This window comes from Centrocercus urophasianus, unplaced genomic scaffold, assembly GCF_019232065.1.
Source record: "Centrocercus urophasianus isolate 14NV4802_14NV808 unplaced genomic scaffold, USGS_Curo_1.0 seq_2, whole genome shotgun sequence".
Lineage (NCBI taxonomy): Eukaryota > Metazoa > Chordata > Aves > Galliformes > Phasianidae > Centrocercus > Centrocercus urophasianus.
The window spans coordinates 11553241-11576903 of record NW_024884755.1 but is presented as its reverse complement, the minus strand read 5'-3'; the positions used below and the strand labels follow the sequence as shown (position 1 = coordinate 11576903).

At 37.3% G+C, this 23663-nt stretch overlaps 2 protein-coding genes across 5 annotated transcripts; both read right to left on the bottom strand.

Annotated features, from left to right (window-relative positions):
* Window positions 1-4554: 4554 nt before the first annotated feature.
* NUDT7 (nudix hydrolase 7) lies at window positions 4555-7997 on the bottom strand. 3 transcript variants are annotated; one of them, XM_042821687.1, is made up of 4 exons: window positions 7680-7997; window positions 7178-7331; window positions 6768-6926; window positions 4555-5389 (listed from the first exon to the last, which is right to left on the bottom strand). In XM_042821687.1, the coding sequence occupies exons 1-4, from the start codon at window positions 7742-7744 to the stop codon at window positions 5006-5008; spliced, it is 762 nt and encodes a 253-aa protein (XP_042677621.1). In that variant the 5' UTR covers window positions 7745-7997; the 3' UTR covers window positions 4555-5005. The 3 variants fall into 3 exon arrangements, with proteins under 3 accessions (XP_042677621.1, XP_042677622.1, XP_042677620.1); XM_042821688.1 differs by lacking the exon at window positions 7680-7997 and adding an exon at window positions 7578-7673; XM_042821686.1 differs by lacking the exon at window positions 7680-7997 and having other exon boundaries at window positions 7178-7570.
* A 456-nt stretch (window positions 7998-8453) lies between these two features.
* LOC122161916 (hypoxanthine-guanine phosphoribosyltransferase-like) lies at window positions 8454-15723 on the bottom strand. Of its 2 annotated transcripts, none has more exons than XM_042821689.1 (9): window positions 15706-15723; window positions 13425-13531; window positions 12779-12962; window positions 11849-11911; window positions 11287-11304; window positions 10974-11056; window positions 10040-10086; window positions 9563-9639; window positions 8454-8735 (listed from the first exon to the last, which is right to left on the bottom strand). In XM_042821689.1, the coding sequence occupies exons 1-9, from the start codon at window positions 15721-15723 to the stop codon at window positions 8688-8690; spliced, it is 645 nt and encodes a 214-aa protein (XP_042677623.1). In that variant the 3' UTR covers window positions 8454-8687. The 2 variants fall into 2 exon arrangements, with proteins under 2 accessions (XP_042677623.1, XP_042677624.1); XM_042821690.1 differs by lacking the exon at window positions 15706-15723 and adding an exon at window positions 15384-15401.
* Between the last annotated feature and the right edge of the window lie 7940 nt (window positions 15724-23663).

Sequence of the window (23663 nt, the reverse complement as noted above, 5' to 3'; positions counted from 1 at the left end):
ATAACTGCCTTTCTGATAACAGTAGTTCCAGTCTTCCAACCACTGCCTTGGTTACGTTTGCTATTAATTCATTAGTTACTTTATCTTTAATTTATTGATTAGTGGACAAAAGTAAACAGTGAATTCTGTATAGCTTCCATTTTTAGCATGAAAGCTGGCACTGAAATATAGCACTCCCATTTTATTCAGTTGAGTTCCCATAAATACCAGCAAATTGGTACTATAGATGATCTAAAAATACACTGTTATTAGATTTAGGATGTCCCCTAATACTTTAAAAACAACTTCAATATTCTAAACAAACAGGATTATTATGCCAATGTTAAGAGAGAAAATAATGAAAGTTACAAGATCAAATATAATTGTGATAATATATATTATCAGTTAAAGTTGATATGCTGTACAAACTAAAGTCTTGAGCATGTAATTTGGTACAGCTGTGCCTAAGTCAATAAAATTGAGATTTATGCCAAATACAGACCAGCTGCAATTAAATTACTAGAAATTCTTCCATTCATTCTCTTTAAAATGGAGAATGAAATAAAGAGTATTTAAATGTCCAGCTTGTCAAGTCCTATCCTATAGGTGTTAGTTTCTATTACAAATTTATTTAAATAAAGATTTACATCTCTATATCGTTAATCCTTCCAACACATTTTGAGCTTTCTGTCCAAGATTATTCATTTCTATTTCAACAAGCCTCTTAAAGAGGCTCTGGAAGACTATGATGATATCAGAGGCAAGTTTAGCTTTCCACTGAAGAGCAGTTCCCATGTTTGTTGCCACCAGTTCTAGTTTTACTACTGGCATAAAAGGGGATGCCAGCTTCTCATGCAAATATTTTAACACCACTGGGCTAGCAGACAAACACAGCAGCAGCAGCAAGATAAAATATAGAGGTGTATCTGTAACACTGCATGTCCAACTGTGGCTTACAAAAGACTGGAGATCAACAAAGATGTAAGAAATGCAACAATGGGATGATAATAGCGGGATGACAAAGTCTTTAATTACAGCAAACGAGAACAAAGACAAACACAGCAGCCACAGAAATGAATGAAAAGAGCTGCTTACCTTTGGAAGGCTTCAGGTAGGCAGTGATCTCCAGTAAGAGATGCCATCACCTCCACTGCCAACCCTTAAATGAAGTCTGGGAAGGGGTGGATCTTGGCTCTACTCCTCGTCACTCAGATGCATTGCATGCACCTGAGCTCCCCTGGGTTCGCCCTGCCTTCCCACCAGGTGCTCAATCACTGCCTCAGGCCATCACTTAGCATTTCTGCTACAGACTTCTGTCAGTGAATGGTCACAGCTGGGCATTCTCATCCTGAATTCAGCAATCCTTTAGAAGAAAGCACGTCCAAAAAAATGAGTCTCTAGCTAGCTACTGAACAACCGTTCCCCTTCAGCAGGTTCTGACAAACGGGATGATTATTCTTCATTAGTGTTTCATTATTACCTGGGTATTTTCCTTTATAGCACACTTCAACAAGCAGAACCTAGCCTACATCTGAAGTATAAAGGAACAGACAACCGTATGGTACAGGAAATATAATTACAAACATGAAGCCTTTATTTTACTATTTAGTTGTCAATAAAAAAGAAATCTAATTTGCAACTCAGAATCTCACACACTAATGGAAATTCTGGCTACGAAACTGTAGCTTCTGCAAGGAATCAGAAACAAATGTGATTCTTTTTTCTGTTTTTCTTATTTCTAAGATTAGATTTTGGAAGTGGTAAGGTTAGAGAGAAGGAGGAATTACCTATGGACCCTTTTATGATAATGTGTTTTTTTTTTTTTTAACTGGAGATAGTTTAACACTGTTTTGAAAGCTGCATCGCTATGGCAACCTACTAAAAAAATCACAGTAAGTACCTCAGACACATTGGCATGTAAGCACTCACATGAGCTTGTGCTTGAAAGACAAAACCATCTCCAAATTTTCATTGCTTATACAACTTAGGCATAGGCTGAATATAAATAATCTCCTTTCCTGAACATTTACATTCTCATCTAATTGTAAGAGCCTTAACCCTGCATGAACTCTAGCCATGCAACAGTGACAGGCATTTAAACTGCATACACCCATCTTCTTGAAATGAAATGTTTTGTTTTTCCGACACAAAACTGCTGCCACATAGTATTGACCTTTTAAAGCTATTTCACTAAATGTTCTTTATTATAATTGTTAAATATTAATTTACTCATCCCATTCAGATACACGGTAAATTTTCACATGAAAGCGAAATACCAAAAGTCTGATTAATTGAGCACTCAAAAATATAGAAATCTTAAATGCTGAATCACTGCACCTTAACTAAAAGAGTGACTAACAACTCACGTTAAACTGTATGCTACTTATTTTTAGTTAGCTTTATATTAGTAATTTTCCTAATGTGATCTAAGCCTTTGCACTCATTTTACTGTCACATTAGCATTGCATACCCATAATTAGAGACTGTACTCTGGAATATATTTTCAATAGCTTTTTTTCAGTTGAGTAATGACCTTACTGATTTGTTCACAAGAATAAACACAGAGGGTAAATAAATATAAAAGACTTTTTCAGATTGGAAGCTATGTTATTAACACACTGTACTTACAAAGGCCAGATGATTTGCAATCAATTATTCAAAATAAAGGGGTCCTTTAAATCACTATGTTCAAAATAAAATACATGTCTTTTTAATAATTTTCAGCTATGCTACAAGAGAGAACAGGACACCCAGTTCTTGGTAAGGGCTTTATTACATTACTCTAAAGACAAACTTTAAAGAAACAGACTTTAGGCACTGTAACATTCAGTGTTAAGCTGCAAGGCATTTGCTCCATGGAACAAAAAGGCTCTTTTTCTGATACATAAAATTTTATCTGTAATACGATGGAGAATTATTTGACGTAGGCTGTGAACTAATTCAAAGAGCAGAGTGCATTCTAATAAGAAATTACCAGAACAAGGTATTTGCCAGATTGTTTTCAGTTTACACATCTTCCCTGCAGCACCAGGCAGATCCATCACCCCCAGGAAACAAGTTTGATCTCACATAATGTACAGTCATGATCTCCCTCACAAATACAAAGTGCAGAACAGCTGTAAGCTCCCTTTTGAAGCGCTGTCCAACTCAACAGAGCACTTTTCCATGATGAGGGAAACACACTTTCAGTTCTTGAACACAGGTAGTGTCAGTCAGGGAAATACCAGAGTTCATGATGCTCTCTCTGCTTGGGGCACACTCCTTCCCTCTTGAAGGCAGGAAATTGAGTGTGAACAGGACACTCATTAGGTATGAGAACTGTAGGATGGAATCTTCCTCTCATTTCTGCCTCAAGAACTGTGGCAGTTTTATCTAAAGATTGCCCAAAGAAACAATCTCCCATTAGCTACTGTGAAACTTGCAGAATTGCAGCTGTAGTGCAGGCAATTGTTTCCTTCTATTGTTTTTGTGCTCAAAGGGGGTGTTTAGGAACTCAGATGCCAGATGGTTGTCTGGAGAATTTTTTTAGTTAAAGGAACTTCCCAAATTTCAAAATTAGTGTCAATAAAATTACGTAGAATGAAAAGCATTAATTCTAGTGGCTTTAGAGCAGATTACTCAAGGACTTTTGGTTGTGTGGACCTCTATGAACCCCATTTTTCTATTAGTTCAAATGTTTTGACTCAATATCTACAGGAGTAACAGCTGTAACTGTTGTTCCTGTTCTTACAGTTCCACACATTAAGAAAAGAGAAATAAAAACAAAGTGCAGTTTGAATTCGTACCATTTGTACAATTTCTGCAGCTGATTCCATTAAGGGATGAAAGAAAATAATTCTGCTGAGAATTTAGTAATTTAGTAATTATGGCTCACAGTACCTCTTTACTAATCAAAGGTCCAATTGGTTTGCCCTATTTTAGTTAACAACGTTCTCATTTTAATTATTTTCTGTTCCTACGTACACTAGAATTGAGAGAAACTTCATACAAGTATGATCAAGTGCTTAAAGTTGCAGTTTTCTCTTTTTACAAATGCTTCAATAATTTCACAGGTGTTTAACAGTGACAAATAAAAACTGTTCTTTCAAAACCCAGCTACTACTTCTCCAGGAGTTTCATCCCTGCTGCTCAAAGACCTGCAATTTATAAACTGGCAACCTGTTAACTTCCCAACTGCAGACAAACTCACTTTTTAAAAATTAACCTTTTGCCAACAATGCTGTGACCACTATAAATAAGCTTCTAGTTCAATAGCAGCTAGTCAATAAGGATTCACTGTGCAAAGAATACCAGCGCTATTGGTACAGATTCAACCGCAGATGAGCATTATTAAGATTTCATGAATGCTGAATAACACTCTTCTCTCCTTAAAGTGATTGTTGAAGCTGAGAGAATGATGTTAATGACGCTGAGGAGCAAAGTTCAGTTCCATTACATGTACACTAAGCTTTCCGTGGCCTAGAGAAATTCAGGGAGAAGTATTAAATAGGGCAAGAGGTATAAAACTCATTGAACCTTCTCCTTCCCTCCCTCCACAGCCCCAACCAAAACAAAATAAACTGTAAAAGCACTTGCCACCTTTCATATTTTTACTATGCATTTTTTCAAGTGGTTAAAGATAGCAAACAAGAGTGTATGCATTGAAGATATGCAATATGGCATATAGTAAGATGTGGACAGATTCCAAAAAGTTTTTATGTTCTATTTCAAACAGGCAAAAATCAAAAGTTTTATTTCATTAAATGGAAGAAAGGCACAGAAAGTCAGCCTCAAATCACACAAAACAAAGGCAGAAACTGAACCTGACCTTCTAAACCTGTATGATAAAAAAAAGTACTGTGTGCTTTTGATAACTCAAAACCAGGTAAAATTTATGAATCTAGTTAGTGATCGACAGCTCGGTTTTATTAAAAAATGTTTTCCAATTCAGCAGGAATGCAAATGTGAAATTCAGTCAAGTAATGGATACAAAGAAAACAAGCCCAAACCTTTTTCCTCCTTTAAAAGAGACCATCAGACCAGCCTGTTATAGACTACTCTTCTTTCTTTCCTTTATGGATGCATACAAGTTCATAAAACCATTCTCAGCAGATGCAATTAAGTTGTCAAGATCATAATGAACTTCAAAGGTGGGTTTTGTCCTAAAAATTACAATAGCAAGAAATACAGCAAAATGTGCAGTAAGTCCCCCTATCTTGAATGACTTTTTACGTTCGTGGTCATCATATGTAAAGCAGTGCATCCAGCTTAAGTAACCAGATGAGTTTTTAAACGGCAAGGCCACGTAATTTAAGGGCTTGATGAAGTACTCCAGTGGCACAACAAAAACATCGCTCACTTCATCTGGATTAGGAGAGGCCTGGAAGGTATCCTCTATAAATCCTACAACTGGTGTTATCAAATGATTCATCTAGAAGAACAAGAAAAAAAAAAAAAAGACAGAAAACAAACACTAAGCTTGAACCAAGCAAAAGTAATTCCTTTATTTTAAAAACATTTCAGATGTTACAAAAGGAGCACAGGAAACAATCTTAACTAGAAGATATATGCACTTTTTTTTGGAGCTGGTTGTTTACATTCATTCCCTCTTTCAAACGCAGGGGCAATTTATTTAAAATAGTAAGTTGTATGAACACCATACCGTAATTCTTTCAGACCTATTACTAATTCTATTTATTAGTAACATGAAAGCATCCCTGCTCAACAGGAAGCACTGATGGCAAAGCTCAACATCTGTGTTATTTGATGGAAGTCTGGAGGGACTCCATTTAAATTAAATTGCTTTGAATGTATGTGTAGAGAAAACATAGCACAATCTAAGCGCCCAGACTTCTGCAGTCCAAAACCACTTAACCTGAAAACTGAAGTGATCCTTTTTACATATAGCCTCTGAAGTACGTGGTTTTTATGTTATTTGTATTAAAAAAAGTTAACTAAAGCATTTTGCAATTTTAATATTTTTTCAAATGTGAGGAGCATACTGTTGAAAGTAAGCAGCTAACAGAAACTGATTGTTGACGCATTAATAAGAAAACTTACCTGAAGAACAAAAATCAACACTTTTGAATAATTTTCCCCTCTATTGGAAAACTGGTCCCACACAATACTAAATATCACTATTGAAATTGGCAGCCTGTTACTTTACACACAATGACTTCAATGCCGATAACATCTTAATTTCCATACAGAATCATTCTACACAACCTCCAGAGGTCCCTTTCAATTTAAATTAATCCTGCTCTGAGCATGTTGTTGAATCAGATAACTCTGAGGTTACATCATAGCGCTCAGAGGTGTGCCTGGATAAATCCTGCCAGTTTCCTAAAAGTCAAGGCAATCTATTCCACTGCTTGTCTAACCACATGGTGAGCACCTGTTGCTGCTTGCGTCCATTGTGTCAAGACAAGTCTAGCGTCATCTTCTCCATAACCACTCAGGAGGTGCTTGAAGATGACAATGAGATCCCCCACTAACTTCAAGCTGAGCCAACCCACTTCTCTCAGCCTCTACTCCTACTTCACATTCTCCAGCCCACTTAGCATCTCCTTGGCTCTCTGCTAGACTCTCACCCATTTACCACTGTCTTCTGGATACTCTCCAAGTGGACTTCATAAGTGGTCTCACAAACTCCAGAAAGAATCTCTTCCCCTCACTCTGCCAGCAGCACAGGCTGTATATTTTAAGAACCTATGATTATTTACAGTTACAGGTTTGAAAAGGCCATTACCAACCATACAAAAGGAAATTACTTGCTTTCTAACAATACACTGACAGAGTTTATTGCTTACTTTATCAATCCCAGGCACAAGCCTACAGATGACTTCCACCTTCTCCGGCTGCAGTCCCACTTCTTCTTTGGCTTCCCGGAGAGCAGTATCAATTTCATCTTTATCCCTTTCTTCCCTTTTACCTCCTGGAAAACACACCTCCCCAGGTGATCTTCTCAGCTGGAATTTAAAGGAGTTACACATCATAAGTTTGTTTCACCTCGCACAGCTCACATTACAGAACCATCTCAGGCCCGAGGTTTCTGCAGACAGAAGAAACGAGCCTTGTCAAGAGCTACACAGGATGGCACTCAGTTTTACACGCTTGTACAACACCCCGTAATTCACTCTCTGCGTTCTGCTTTAACATTTCAGAGCCGGAAATCACCTCTCACTGCCGCACAGATCGCCAGGACCCGGCCCGCACACACCTGCACGGAGCGCACGGTGAGCAGCAGGCACAGCACGCCGTCCCGCAGCAGCAGCGGCAGCAGCACCGAGGCCTTGCGCAGAGGCAGATGGGAGAACTTGTCCCCAACATCGCACTCCCTCAAGCGGAGTTTCGCTTTCTCTTTTATACTCTCTCTGGAAGGAAACGGAACAAGAGCTGCGGCGCCCCGCGCTGTATGCGGCCCGTGGGAACGCAGCGGGGCACGGAAGGTGAGGGCCGCGGTCCGGCCCTCAGCTCGTCCCGCCAACGAGATGAGCGGGCCCCACCGCGGCCGGCACTCAGCGGAGAACGCGCGCGGCGCCGCCTTCCTCTGCAGCGGGCCCAGGAAGGCGGCGGCCGGCCCCATTCTTCCTTCCGCCGTCCGTCAAGCCGTGGTTTACCCGAGCCGGGCGGAGCGCTCCCCTTCCCGCCCGTCCTCCTGCTCCGCTGCCGCCATCTTTGCCACCTGCGACGCGAGCGCGACTTTTCCCCTCGCTTCTCACCGCCCTCTCTTGCAGACTGACGACGGCTCCCTCCAATCAACACGCGAGCTCACCGGGATCCGCATTCTGATTGGCGGGCAGACAGAGCAAGGCGGGGGTCGCAGGTGAGGCGGCAGCGGCCTTCCCGCTTCCCGCCCAGCGGCGTTGAGGCGGCTGCCGTGGAGAGGCTTCAGCCAGTCAGGCACGGAGCAGCCCGGGGGAGCAAACGAGCCATCGCAGCCTTCCCGCACGCCAGCAAGCGGGGAAGGGTAGCGCTAGGTGTCAGCTGGGAAAGCAGAAAGTCTCGGAACGAGTCGGCATCGTCCCCCAAATACGGCGCTGCACGCTCCTCCCCCTGAGGGGAAAGGCGGCGCCCTGAGGGGCGGGGCGCTGCGCGGGACGAGGAGCTGCGCGTGGAGTGCGCTGATGGAAAGGCGAGGGGCGGATGTGGCTCGTTGAAGCAATACTGGCTTGGCATAAACGCTTAACTGTGAATGTCATTGCTCACCGCAGCTCAGGGAATATGCAGCACAGCAGCACGAGAAACACCTGAACCAAAGGAAAAGCAAATAAAGCCCCAGACTCTCCCCCCAGTCCATGGCACTGGAGATGATGAGTGGTAATTCACACTAATTATGTGGATGATTACTTTTTTCTCTGTTGTTTAGCCTGTTTAACTACTCACAAATGTTTACATACTTAAATTTGTAGCTTATGTACAATACCCGTGTTATTTCTTACAGTAAATAAAAACTCAGACATATTTACATGCACATCCTTTCTGTATCCACTTTGTTCTGATATCAAGTTTATGACCACTGTTCTGTTCTCATTCCATTGAAACACCTGAAAGGTGTCATTCATCCTTAATCACAAAATTATAGGGAAAAAAAAACATGCAGAAGTTTGTCTTTAGAAATGCATTCATTCCTCAGAGTAGTGCTTCAGTAAAATGAGCATGGCTAGTAGATCACTTCTTCACACACGCAGTACAGGCTGGTGAGCTGTTAGTCCAGAAGACTGATGATGTCAGATTTTGTATTTCTCTTTGGCTTTCTCTTTGAGAATGCAAATGTGCTTAAAAAAAAAAAAAAAAAAAAAAAAAAAAAAAATGCAGCTTAAGTCAAACTTAACCTTCAAAGGTAATTTAAAGAGTATTTTAAGTTACATTCCTACTTGCATTCTCCTGTTGGAACTAGAACATAACATTTTGCAAGTTGAGTTACACTATGCTTGCTGTGAAATGTCCGTTACACTGTTTTGCAATATCTCACTGTGTCTGTAACAGAACTGGTTTGTCATATTAAAGACTTTCAAGTGAGACACTTTTCCATCTAAACAGATTTATGTAAATGCTTATAAAAACTGTGAAGGGGAAAAGAAAATAATCTCTCACTCTCAGAGTCTATCTACAACTCAGTGCAGCCGAAGGAGACTATAGCAGAACCAAGGAGTTGAAGTCCTGATTGACACATTCTGCAGCATAGGAAACACCTTCATACATAGGCCAGTCTACTGCCAGTTTTGAATATTTTACTAGAGAAAAACAGCATAGAATTTCACAAAGAAACATGAAATCAAAACCAAATCACAAATTAATTTCTTTTTAGATGCAGTGTGCAGAGTATGCTGCCAACCGTCCTGGAGGATTCAGGATACTGTGTGGCAAGGCTGAGCTACTAGGCTTGTGAAGCAGATTCACAGACAGGTAAGACATGGACTAGTAGTCCTGCATATAAGTTATCATCTGATCATATTGTTTTTGCCCTTTTCATGAAAGTATCTAGTCAAATTTGAAGTTTTGTTAGTCGTCCAGAAGCACCTACTATAAGGTAATATTCATTACTGTTACCACAGGTAACTAACAAGCATGTAACAGTCAAGGCACATTTATATATACTTACATTCAGATCTCTGAAGTACTCATTATAGTCAAGGGCATATCCAACCACAAACTTATCTGGAATTTCAAAACCTATATCTGTAAAACAAACACACACCACAGGTCTTTTTTGATTTAGGTAGTAGAAATATCTTTTAGGTCCGCAGTTTGCATTCAACATATGGTTCATCTGTTTAAGCATAATACTAAGAAATATTTAATCTTGCTTTCAAGGTACTTAGAATGCTTAACGTTAAAGAGTCAGAGCTGCAAATTGATGATCGACGTTAGAATCTATGCCATCTTTATCAGTTAATGTTATACGTATATTTTTTTATAGAATACATTTAAAACTACTTATGAAGCATAAAACCGATTGTCAGTTTTAAAGCTTTTATATATTTTCTCCCTATTTCTTTTGACCTTCCTGAAACTTACATACTAGTTTTCATATACATGAAATGAAATCCTACTTTGGACAACCAAATGCAGTACTTACAGTCTGGTCTGTAACCTGGACTTCGGTTTGTCATTTTAATGAGCAAGCTGTAATAAAGAGGAGTAAAGGTTAAGATTTTTAAAATGTCATACTCCAAGCTCTGTTCTTCACTTCTCCCTCCCTTCCTGAATAAGCTTCTATAGTAATGCAGTTAAAATAATTTTATTGTTTTATTTTAACAGATTTAGTAGTAGTTTTCAGCCTTATAATAGAGAAATAAATGAAGCCTTGAATCTAGGATCATTCAAAAAGTCCAAATGGTATTTATTGCTTTACACTGAAAGCTTTTCAGTTTTGTACTGCAAATCATTTGTTCCTCCCTCCATATAGTTATGCATCAACAAAGTAGGGAAGTACTGATAGATGGGGAAATTCAAGCAGCATTTAAAGGTTTTAGGGGAGAGAGAATAGAGACAAATACAAGCTGTGAGTTGTTACTCCAATTCCTGCCATAAAGTCATATCCATCCCTTATTTTCCTGTGCACTTCTGAAGATGCTGGGAACCTGGAAGGTTGCTGCAGGGAGCATAACTGGTACGTTAGACCCCAGAAGTTGGTCTACGTGGATATTCCCACATAATTCCTTTTAGATACCAACCAAAAGCAGGTCTAGAATGCCTCTTGAAGTCATTTCATAATTGCTGACAAACTCTAAGATTTTACAAACTCAGATAATTAAGGATGGATATCGAGGAGGGGCAATAAGTCTTGTTATCATTCTAGTATTGAGGCAGCTGAAAAGGTGTTAGGAAACCTATGGAAAGAGCTGTTTTCTTTTGAACATAAATATAATACATCAGACTTTATAGACTGAGCAAAAAAAGCCGTGAAACTTTTTTATTATTTTAACAATGTTTGTGCATGTCTTGATAATTCACCAGTGATTTTCCTATATCTTATTACCACACATTAATAAATAACCATGTGGTTATACCTTACTACTTTTATCATCTTTGGTTCATTGTCCTTCAGTTTTGAAAGCAGTGCCTTCATTGTTCTACCAGTCTCAATAATATCCTCAAAGAAATAATAAAAAAAAAATCATTCAAGTCTGAAAGAAAAAACATGTTTTCAGTATATTAACGTAAAGCAGAAAAAACAGCAGCTCTAGCATGCATTAAGATGATATGCATACTTTAGCTAATGTGATTAAGTGTTGTTTTAAATGTAATTAATATTAACCTTGCGAAGTAGGCAGAACAACACCTTTCCTTCCCCCCTCCCAAAAATAAGAGGTCATTACTCACCTCTACTACTAGCACGTTCTAGAAAAAGAACCACATAGGGAAGGAAAGAAAAGGAAGTATTTTATTTACATGAAGAGCTTCAGCAAATTAAACAGCCAAAAAAAAAAAAAAAACAAAACAGTTTGTATTAAAACTTCACTCACATGTAAGTTGTAATCAATTTTCAAAGGAGCTTGTCACTTAGCTACTTAGAATTACTTAAATACTCGGATTTTGTTGCTTTCTTAAGAATTCTTCTGAAATTGTGTATAGAAGGATAAAATATTGGGAAAACTATCAGGTCTTGTATAGTATCGTGTGTATAGGAAGAACACTGAGAATATACTGCATGCATCAGTTTAAGATGGTTCATTTCTGTAGGTTGTGGGAAGAAATGGAACAGGACTTTTAGAAGTATTTCAGTGCTGATACTGGGAATTACTGTTTAAAAGTGTGAATTATTATTATTATTATCATTATTATTAAAACTTATTTGTATAATACCAAAATCTTAAGGGTAGACTTCCTGGAGGATACATAAGAACTGCTCTTTCTCCTTAAAACTGAAGTTCCTCAGTCATACCTTCCCATTTAATGCAGACAGTTCTTCTCCAACAATACTGATTTTCTCTGTGGGTGAATCGTTCTAGAAGGAGAAAGGGAAATTGACACAAAATATACTCAAAGGTACTGCATTGCATTTATGTAATGTGTGCTGCTTTGGCTGTTCACCTGTGAAATGGCACTTGCAACTGTACACAGCACTGCTTCAGTAGGAGAGCTTTTACATAGTTGAGAACAAGGACGTGAAATATCAATGCTGTCATGTTTGCACAGAATGCTTCTGAACAAAAATACATTCATGTCCCAGAATAGGTACCAAGTAGCTTTCAGCTATTTTAGTTACTGCCAATTTGTTTTAGAATTTTATGAAATAAGATATTATAAACTGATGTATTTAACATGGGATACGTTTTTATCAGCGCACAGGGCTTAAGCCTTCAAAGTGAGGAGAAGGTGAAATGAGAAAATGCTGTAAGTCATTGTTTTTCAGCACTTGGCTCAGACCAGCCAGGGTTGATTGAGCAAGCTTCCCCTTCCCCAGCACATGGATTTCAAAACAAATCTCTGCAGGAATGGCAAGCAATGCAGCTAGAGAAAGTAAGTAAGTCTCTGATGCTAAGCTCCTCTCCACTCTCCCTCTTAAGAAAGGCTGCCATTTGAAAGAGAATAGAACCTTTATGGAAACAGCAGGCTGGAGAGGAGGACACTGAAGATCTGACCCTGACTTTGTCACATGAAATGTCCATCTATACACCAATTACAGTAAATTAACAATATCCTTCTGATCATTGGACAGATCAGTAAATCAATTTATGAACTGCTTTTCGGAACAGAAGTTGCTCTAAACATGATAAATTTGGTTTCTGTGGAACTTCCTTATAAATATTTAGTATTCAGAATGGCAACATACGAGGAGAATCAATTTTCCAAGGAAAAGAAACTTACTTACACAGTAACTTTTTATTCTAACAAAATCCACAGTAATAGGCACAGACTTATCACCATTTTGATTTAGTGCTTTTATGTGATCCAGCAAGTCAGCAAAGAACTTATAGCCTCCTTTAAGGACACAGAGTGCAACAATGTGGTGGTTTCCCATGTCTTGCATGATATCTCTAGCCAAACGTTCTGTCCTGGAAGAAAAAAAAACAAACCCTAACATCTGTAAAGTGTTTTGAACATCATATTTGTTTGTTTGTCCACTTGTTAAGCAATGTCCAGCCATTTTGGTTTTTGTTTTTAATAACAAAACTATGACTAGATTAAGACCCTGGCAGTCTAGTTACATATATGCAGTTAAGTTCACCAAATGACATCTACTCTGTCTGACGTACTACTGATTTAAGTCGTATGTAAATAACATGGAAATGGAAAGCTTAAAGATATTTGAGATAGCAGAAACTTAGCTGAAGTTATAGAAGAGTCCTCTCCAAAAAACACCTCTTGTATTAAAATCCAGAGTAGAACTTAATTTTAGAGCCACAGAGTTTCCGTACTTCTTATGGGCTATACAGACAGGATAGAGCAGCAATCTTTTCTTTTGGAGGGAAACTAGTCATTGCCATCAATACCACTGCTATTTATTGTTCTCATACCTGTCCAGGATTAGTCCGTGAGGAATGAAGACTCTTTCTATATCTTCTTCATAATGCTTAGGAATGCAGAACAGGTTTTTGTTATAGCCACTGTCTTTATCTTTTATCTGAAAAGGAAATAGCTAAGAGTGAAGATGGAGCCATTCAAAGGTGAGAAAAAGAGAAAAGCTTTACAGTCTAGCACAGAAAGAAAGGACAGAAAATCACCTTATCTCTTCCCTCTATCCTCTGCACAGTCATAGCCTGCTTTGGATTTAAAACATACTCAAAGTTACAGATTAGTCACTTAAAGGCAGAAAATAGCAAGAGAAACTCACGGAGAAGCAATATGAGTAGACTTAACTTTGAGATGAGCAAGTCAGGAACAGCATGTTCCCAATACCTTTTTTTATTTAGCAACAAAGTGGACAGGTACTCCAGGAGAACACAAAGTTTTAATGTAAAGATGGTAGTCTGCCCTCTTGCTGAGACTGTAAGTCAGACTCCGCATGCATGACACTCTGCTACCAACTGAGCATCCTTCCATTTTTCAAAACAAACTTCAGAGCCAAACATTTGTTGGCTTGCTAACGGACAGCACAGAGCTACGAATTTGGTAGCGATAGAATAAAGTGTTGTGAGCCCTGAAGTTAACACCTGCTTTTTTTGGACATCGGAGAGATGAGCTCTTAAAAAAAGAAAAAGGACTGTAGGGAATAGAAGTAGTTTATTACTTGCAAAATTTGTAACAGTTGCAATGAGATAATCAATTATCACCTTCTGAATTGTCCATAAATCCACTTAAGGATTAAATAAAATGGACAATTAGCATAAACTTCAAAATATTAGAAGGTTGTAATACAAGGTAATGCACACTGTTCAGCCTGGATGAGATTCTAAGCATTCTACAAGTGCTCAAAATTAATAGGCCTTGATGTTTCTAGTTAAACTTGCAAGAATATTCTTGCAGTTGATAGTCACTAGTCACAACCTAGTATGTCAGTGCTGCTTTTTTGCCTCTTTTAGTTACTGTATCCCTCATGTCTGAAGTCAGTGAAGTGAAAGCTCAGATGAGGGATTGTTTTCAAATCAAGTTTATTTATGCCTTATTAATCTTGCAGGAGATACTGGCAGTTACACTGGTATCAGCTGTACGCTTTGCCAGTGGTAATGTAACTTCTGAACAAAACACATCTTGAAGCATACAGGCATGCATAGTGATAGTTGCTTAATCCAACAGCACGGTTTAATACCTTTTATTTGGTTAATAATTGTGCTTATTAAGACAGTTTTTTTGAAAACAAAGTCATTACAGAAATGTTTTGTTTTCTACTACGTCTAAACAAAGTAAGGTCTACTGAAAGGTTCATAAACAGAACATTAAGGATTGCCTCAGTTTGAGCACATCACCATAGCAACATGCTGCCCGTACCTTACAGGCTCACAAAAGCACTTGTATCATGGCACATGCTAAATAGTACAGCAGCATCCTCTTATAATAAAGAAGCCTACGAAGCTGTAACACAAGTCATTGAATTTATTTTATCATGAGCTCATACTCGTGGAATTAGTTGTTTAAGTGGGATTCATTCTCATTTTCTGTTCATTTATTGATGTAGCCAGATTTCTTAGTTACAAAGTGATAAAAATTAAACCAACAAGCTACAACAGTTGGATGCAGTGAGATTCATAAGTATGTGTTGTTTCATCAGCACAGAATGAAAAAACACAAACATAAGTACATTAAAGTTAAATACAGATTGTCACATTGGTAAATAATTGAGCTTAAGACATGCATCTGTTATAAAAACTATTATGAAAGATGAATTTTTTTAGTAAGAATAGAAAAAATACTTTTAATTTTGTCAATATATCTAAAAATGTTTTTTTTTTTTTTTTTTTGGCTGTAATTAACCTTCCCCCATCTTAAAAGCTCTCTTCAGTTAGATAACCAAATATGAATCCATCATGCTTTCTTACCTGCAATCCACAAGCCATAATCTCACTTTAAACTAAACTACCAGAGAATGAGGTGGTGTTATTATTGCAGCTTGTCTTGCTTTATTTTCATCCTGCAGTTAGATCATGACCTGCTTCTCAGCAAGGTCAGAACTGCTATCCTTCCTAGAGGAAGCGTTACTTCCTTCTACTAATGTACTGACATCACAATCCCAGGTTTTTACTTAATTAGATTAACCAGAAATAAAATGGGCATTAGTCCTGCTGCAGCCAATCAAGAGTAAATAGAATGGAGAATGAGGGAGATGCAAAAGGAAAGTGCATGAATCAAATTAGTTAAAACGACAAGGCAGGATAGCATTTTTTAACTGAAAACAGAGATCTGCTAATTGCTTGTAGCAGGTGGCAGTTCAGTGTTCTACGTGTAGAAGATAGTTTTGTATACCAATTTCTTATATAATATTTTTCTTTAAAAGCCCACATATTTGTTTTTTATTTGCTATAGAAAACTAATATTTGGATAAACAAAGCCAGCTTTTTCACAATGACTTGAAGCAGAGGTCTGCATCTGTTGAGACGTGGTGAACCCAGGTCATCATTTTATGGAGAGAGGTCGATAGTTCCAGTTCTGTACTCCATAACATTTTAAATCAAATAGCATTGACATTCACTGTAATCTGATTATTTTAATGTACCAAACCTAGCATTATCTAGGATTAACATGAAAGTCTTAGATTTTTGAAAATTAATCCTACTAACAAAATGAGCTAAAGGCAGCTTGCACACATCGTGTTACAGAATGTTCTTACCAGATTGAGTACATTTTATTAATTCAACTATATGAGTGTTTTCTTGGTGGAGGTGGGGCGGAAGGGCAGAGTAACAAAAGAAGATTTTTCTCCGTGTCTTTGTAATCTTGTAGAAGCTCTTTAGATCATTTCTGATAACATGGAATATTGCAGGAGCAGTCTTTGAAGTGGATTAATGGGCATATTTGCAATTTGCATTGATATCTTATGTAGTATTTGGGAATTATTAATGCCTTGAGACTATTCGGCCTCTATTTTTATACAACAAACATTATCTTCCTTCCATGAATTCTGTATCATTTTCTCTACCTGGTATAAATGAACTCCCTATCTTGTGAAAAGCCATGCTTTTCTATTTTCTAGTATAAGACACTGCTTTCTAAAAGGTAGTAATTTGGGTTCAAAAACCTGGGATGGCAACCAAAGAGATTATTGTTATGACATTGCTTTATGATGTGGACAGCAGTTCAGCTGGAACGAGATTCCCCTCATTAGACTGGGGAAATAGGTCTATTCTGCTTAAATCCCCATAGATGGAAGTGCCAAATGGGCACCATGTGGCTTCCACTCCAGTATTTTCTGAATGGATTCATAAGAAATAGTCAGGTCAACAGCTGGTGTGGGGAAAGAAAAGATCTTGGAAACTCTCGGAGGCTTGAAATAAAAAAGTTTAGCATTGGACAAAATATATGCTTTCATTAAACTTAAAGCTGATTCAAGAATCCTCCGCTTCCTCTGAAACTGGGAAAAACTTCTCACATCTTTATTTGAGCCCTAACAGTAAGTGCATACACTGCCACTGGGCAATTACTTGAAATTCCAGTAGATGTGTTAGTGGTCTCAGATGCTGTTGGTCAGAGATTTACATTATGAAAATTAGTGCTACTGTGGGTGTTTTTATGAACACATTCTAAATTTACAGGTGAAAAGTTCAGCCAGTAGGTGTAGCTGCACAAAGAGACTGGAGATTAATTATATCAGCACTGGTAAAACAACAGCCAGTCAATGCAGAACAATGCTGCTTTTGTCCTTGCATTCATTCCCTGAACTATTGAATCAATAAGTAGTTTTTACAGGACATTGCTGTTTACGTACTTGTCAGTTTGCTAAACAGTTCTACATTTTCTTACAGTTTGAAGGAGCTGTTAAGTGCAGCAGCAATTTTATATCTTCTCAAGAAACAGGTATGGGTTAAGTCCTGTCAGGGATTTCCATTTAGTTATTTTAAATTGGGAAGCAAGTTCATGTTGCTGGATGCGTTCTGCATCTGTTCCATTATTTTGCTAAAACTTTACAAATAAAACATTAGAGAAAGTGTCCACTAGAGGGAAGCCTCTACCACAGAAGGCAGTCCTTGCCAAGAAGAAAGAAAAAGTATTTATAAAAAAAAAACAACTTTCAAAAATAAGACCATGTTCAAGTAATATATGGACAGATCTCTCACTCAAATACAAATAAAGTCAGGTAAATTAAAACAGGCCTCCTGTATATTTAGACCAGTTTCTGAATGTGTATAATTGTAGATTATGGGAGAGCTGCTCTAATTGGCACCCCTGAAGACTTGATCCATGGACGATAAGAGGCTGATAAAGCATTAAATTAATGCTAAGAACTTTCATTTGGTGACCAATGTGTTATTAAGCAAACTGATTAATATGCTATAGAAAAATTTCTATTTTGGTAATTTGGATCCCATCCTAAATCTGGATGCTTTAAGTCATCGATAAGACCAGCTACTTAACCAGCTTGCTAAAAAGCTGTTTGGAAGAAACACACAACACATCTGTGCCAAATACTGCACATTTACTTTTAGAAATTAGAAACAATTTCACAATATTAAGTCTTTACTATATTTTGTGTACTCTAATACTATAGATTATATAATTCCTTTACATAAAAAAATTGATTGGTATGAACATTCCTACTTTCCTTGGCTATTTGCCTTTTGGCAAATACAAGGTAAATTATTTCATTAAAGCAGAAAAGTGATTTAGGTCTTGGCCAATATTGGATGTCTATAAATATCATGCCTGAAAAGGTTTTCTGGTTTTACAACTCCTCTAGTACTGTAATGTTTAGGAAATGCTGACTGATCGATGGCAGAAATTGAAGGAAACACCCCAGTAAAAGGTGACTCAGATTTAAGTTTGAATATTTATTGTGAACACCCCAACATCAGTTCTTAAATCCCAGTTCTGAAGACACAGACATTTTGATCACTGATATGGAGGAAATGTACCATGTTTACTGACCAAATCTTTCCAACCATGAAGAAAATGTTGGTACAACTGTTTGGAGAAAATCTTTAAATACATTTTGCCACATCAGTTTCATAGATAGAAAGAAGCACTTCAGTCTCCTGGACTGTCTGTATCGGAAAGTCATTTTGAGAGAGAGTCTGGTTAGGACAGGGGGAATGGAGCACAGAGACAGAGAGTCAGGACTTCTGGGTTTTATTCACAGCTCTGACACACTGTTTATTTGCTGTATGACCCTGGCAAGTTTATTTTCATGACTGCTTCTGTTGTACCTCTGACCTTCCTATGCGCCTGCTTTTCCCTTGTTGTCTCCTGTAATGAGCTGACCATGGTTTTCTGATACTTCTCTTCCATGTGCTGTGAAGGTCAAAGTTACTTTTGGGAAATTGCCATTTAAAAAAAAAAAACAACATTGCTGTCATTAGGTCAAATTAATGATTTGAAAAAGATTGTGTTCTATTTACTTGAATGTTAAAGAATGGTTGTTCTAGTTTAATATGTCACTGAGCAAATATGAGTTGTTCCAGAGCTGCCATAGTGTTCAATGTGTCTCCCCTGCCAAAAGCTGGTGGAATTGTTTTACCTAGGGAGCAATGGGTGGTCCAGGAAGTGGTCTGCTTGGCTCTTGGGGAGCTGGACTCATCTTCACTGCAGAGATGTTTAATAGAAATATTTGTTGAACAATGGCTGAGTATGTGATTACAGCTGTTTTCTTTTAGCAATGTAACAGCAGTAACAATTAAATCCATATTCCTCCTTGGATATTTATTTTCCTGAATTCATTCTTAGTGCAGTGAAAGAATTTGATGGGAATTGCAAGAAGATAGAACTGTATGTAATTGATTTAGGATTACTTGTCTTACCTTTTTATGATTATATTATTACTTGAGACCTAAAACAGTGCAAAAATACATACCAAAGAGATGTCACAACTAAAAATACTTTAAAACTCTTCCCTTTACTTACAGCTAATCATTATTTTTAATTGTTAACAATGTTCTGTTCTGCAAAACAATGTTGGACTGCTAGAAAAGATAAATACCATCTTCCAATAACAGCATATAAGAAAAATGTGGAGTGTGCATTTTGCTAAAATAAAAAAAAGGACTCTTTCCAAAATACCATGCAATTACCATATTCAAACAAAGATAGTTCATCTCAATCTAGAAAGCCAGCTATTTCAGTGCTGCCAATGCCTTTTGTTGAGATCTTGTTTAATGATACGACACTTTTATATGGCCTTGCTTAGAAAGATTTTACTGCTACTACTTCTGTTTACATATAAGCAGTTCCCATGGTTGGCAGCTTGCATTGAAAACCAGTGCTAGTGTGCATTGGCTGCTTGGTGTCACCTTCAATCTAAAAAGGGAATTCAGTGCTGGTCTTTCTATAGAAATATAGCAATGGAACAACCCAAGAGAAAGCTGCTATTACTGATTTTGATGCTTTGTTTCCTTCTTCCATTAAGTTGATAGCATGGGTGACTCTGGAATCTGTTTACTTCATTTTAATTTCAATTTCAATTTTTTTACTTCAGTGAATGCAGTGAAATACATTCTATTGGAGTTACTGTAGTCAGTTATCTCTACCAGAGTCCTCTGTAAGCAAAAGCTTCCAGACAGTCTGAGTAATTCAGAATCACCACATTTCTCTTCTGCACATATTCTCCAATTCAGTTAATTGTTTTTTCTTCACCCCTTAACAGCCTATATTCCAAATTGACAGTTTCTTGTATTTAGTGTGCATGTTTTGCCAGCCTTAAAATTAAACGTGCCTTGTTTGTGGTACTTGACAGACATTACTGAAACAAGACAAAGCTGCAAAGTTGTTATGCTGGAGGCTTGCATTTAGTTTTGGATTTCTTTCCAGTAAATGTTTACCTGTTAATAAAGTAACATAAATTTCTTATAAAGCCTCCTTAGGCAACATTTTTTTACACAGTAGTTCTGAAAGAGGGTAAGTTGTCAGCATTGATATTTCAGAAACTGACTTATTTGCCCTTTCAAAAATCTTTTGCTAGCATTTAGCAAATGTGCAAGAGAACTGTCATCAATGTAACAAAAACAGCTTCATTTCTGCTTTCCTTTTGCTGTCATCATTCTAGCCCACCTGCAAGGTCAAGTATTCCTTGTTTAATATGTAAAGTGTAGTACAGGTTAAGTCCTCCCACATGAAAAATTGTATGTGAAATACTGATTTATTCTATGTAACACTGTACTTTTTACATAGAAGCAAATCAGGGATTTGACCTCATTGAAATCAAACAGGATTCAAAGGAATTTAAAGAAATTAGATATACAGCTCACATCTCTGGAGATGCTAAACTTCTGACATCCAGCTTTTATTTCCAATTCATTATGCTTTGGATTTTCAGACCTAGGTATTTAAATTACTTGCACATCATTTTTAATCTAACCAGAATTTGGAGAATGGGTTTGCTTTGGGGATACATGGACATTAGTGGGACAAATAACAATTTTTAAGGGAGCACATTGCTTCAGAGTTCTCTTACGCTTTTAGAGTAACTTTAATCTGTGAGAAAAAATAATAAAACTAGAATCTGAATTGTTAAAAGTTATTACAGTTTTACTCTAGTTAATTTACATCTGCTTCAAAATATGTATACACTGGTAATTAAACCTATGCCATTATCTGTTTAAAGAGTGAAATTAACATTATTTCTTTTGAGTCCCTAAATCATTTAAAATATAAGCTATTTAAAATGTAATAGTTGAAGTTTTTGTGTGCTTATATAAAATCATTTTATTTGAAAGATACTAATAAAGTCAAAATTGTATATTTACAAACAGCCTTCTTTTATCCAAAAGCATTCATCAAGTTTTAATGTAATGCGGGTTTGATACTGCTCTTCTATGTCTCAGACTCAGTGAGAAGGGTTTCTTGTTCATTCTCATAATAAGTGTTGAGTACATAAGCATATTCAGCTAAAAACAACGCAGGTTTGCCTTCACTTCTCCTAGAAGCACCTTGACTAAGATCAAAATGCTTGCGTATCATCCAAGTGATCTTACAAACAAAAGAGCCACTCAACTCTTTTTTAGAGCATAACAGATGCAGCAAATATTTTAGCTGTGTTCAGCCATAGCACATCACAATGAAACCAAAAACCACAACTGAAATTTGCAATGACTGACTATTACTAAAGGCCAGCAGCGTATATTCTTTGCTCCTGTGCCAGTCGTCTCTCCATTTTGTATGTATGTTCCACAAACCAGATTATGTAACATTGTGATGCCCTTATGTGACATGGCAGCTTCTCTTTCAGCTTCGTGGTTCTTAACATACATTTTAGAAAGTGACTTCTAGCACTGACTGAAAGAAAAGATGACTTATAAAACAAAATTATGACACAGTGGTAATCAAGAGAAACAGAATGCGAGACTGCAGGGTCTGATACTGGCTGAAGGTCATTCAGTCTAGCCACAAATCTCAAAATGCACCACTGTATGATAAAGCTGGAATATCTCTTAGCTTTTACTAACAAAAAAGAAGAAAGTTAAATTCATGGAATACAGCTGTGATAATTTAGGTCATGTCAGGATGCATTAAATTTTCATTATAGTAATTATTCTTTTAATTATCTTCAACCAACTTCCACTTAAAAACATCCACCATGACTGGCTTTTCAAAAATTTATTTTAAGCAGCAGGAGTCCAATTTAGAAAAGCAGAGAAGTATGAATTTAAGTCTATTGCTAATGAAGTCAATAGCTATAACCCATCTTAGGTTCAGGATGTATTAAGGTTTCAGTCTGCTGCAATCCTTGAATTAAAGGCATTTGATTCAGACTTAGGGTAAATTTGAACTGAAAAAAATCTCCTATGTAGCTTTGCAGCCTTTCTTGGTGCACCTCTTTGACAGCTGCACTGTGTAGTGGTAGAAGTTAGGTTTGTCTGGGAGTCATCAGTAGGAACTGAGAAGTCAGTACCTTCACATTTTCGGATAAAAAATATCCATCAGTTTCCTCCTCTAACTGAGCCACTGATTCCATTATTTCCTCACACTCTGAGAAGATGATCATCTTGTCTTCTTTCCTCAGGAGCTCACTACATCTTTTCTTCAGATTTTTTTTCTAGCACGAGAAATATCTCATACTCTTAGACCCCTTTCTTAGATCTTAACCAAGTTGCTTTCTGAAGCCACATGTGTAATTTAAGATTTTCAGTGTTTAAAGACAGGAGGCTAGCATGTAGCTTCTGAATCCTTTCGCGCCCCACAGGACAGAACAGCCTTTGTTGGTACACAAATTTCACAGTCTGAAGATGTTGATTTAGTTTTAATAAGACTGAAGATCCATAATACAAAATACAGCTGTCTGCGTATGTGGCCATTCTTGGAGGAATTTTTACTTAAGATTTATGAAAGCTTGACTGAACTGAAGATTTTCTGTAAGGCTTCTTTAAACTCAAATATATTTGCATAAAACTATTCCAGTAAAAATCTAGAGATTCAGTATCTGACTGGACTTCAAAGAAACAATCTACAAAGAATTTAGTTATGATTTCTGAACTGCTTGAAGCAAGATTGCTTGTTGGAGGTTTTAGTTGGCAAACAAGGTGGGTTATGACTTCTACACTATTCACAGGAGATATGTCTTCCTTGCTCATGGCAGGCTTTGACCTCAGCAGTAAGTGGCAGCTTGGTACTGCAGAACAAACTGAGTTTGTATCAACATATAATTTGTGCTTTGAAACACAAGCAGAACATCTCTATTTTTTTACCTGATAGTTGCAGCATAACTTATAATTTTTGCAACACTTTGTTTTCTACGGTCTGTGAAAATGTGACATTCATTAACAACTAGGGATGTTACAGCTGTGAATAATCTTTCTTATTATAAGACATAAACTAGCAAACAGTAGAAAAAAGAGCCTGTGAGACAGGGAGGGCATGTGATCATACTGCTCGCTCAGGCTTTTCATTGCTGACAGTATTTAGTCTTAATGAAATCATTTCAGTCCATTAGCTTTAGAAGGACATTTACTTCTAAACTTTATGGTTTTATGCAGAAAGCAGTACGAAAGTCCATTTGAAATGGTATAATAATTTAAACCAATAAAGACTTTGCTAGTCAGTCTGTAACACTGAGGTTTCTGCAAGGATAAAATGGTGCATATAGTGAATCTACCCAGAAAAAAAAAAACATGGCAATCTATTAAAAGAAAAATAAGGTTTGGGCAGCTAGGAGATAGAACAGTATTCTTACACAGCTG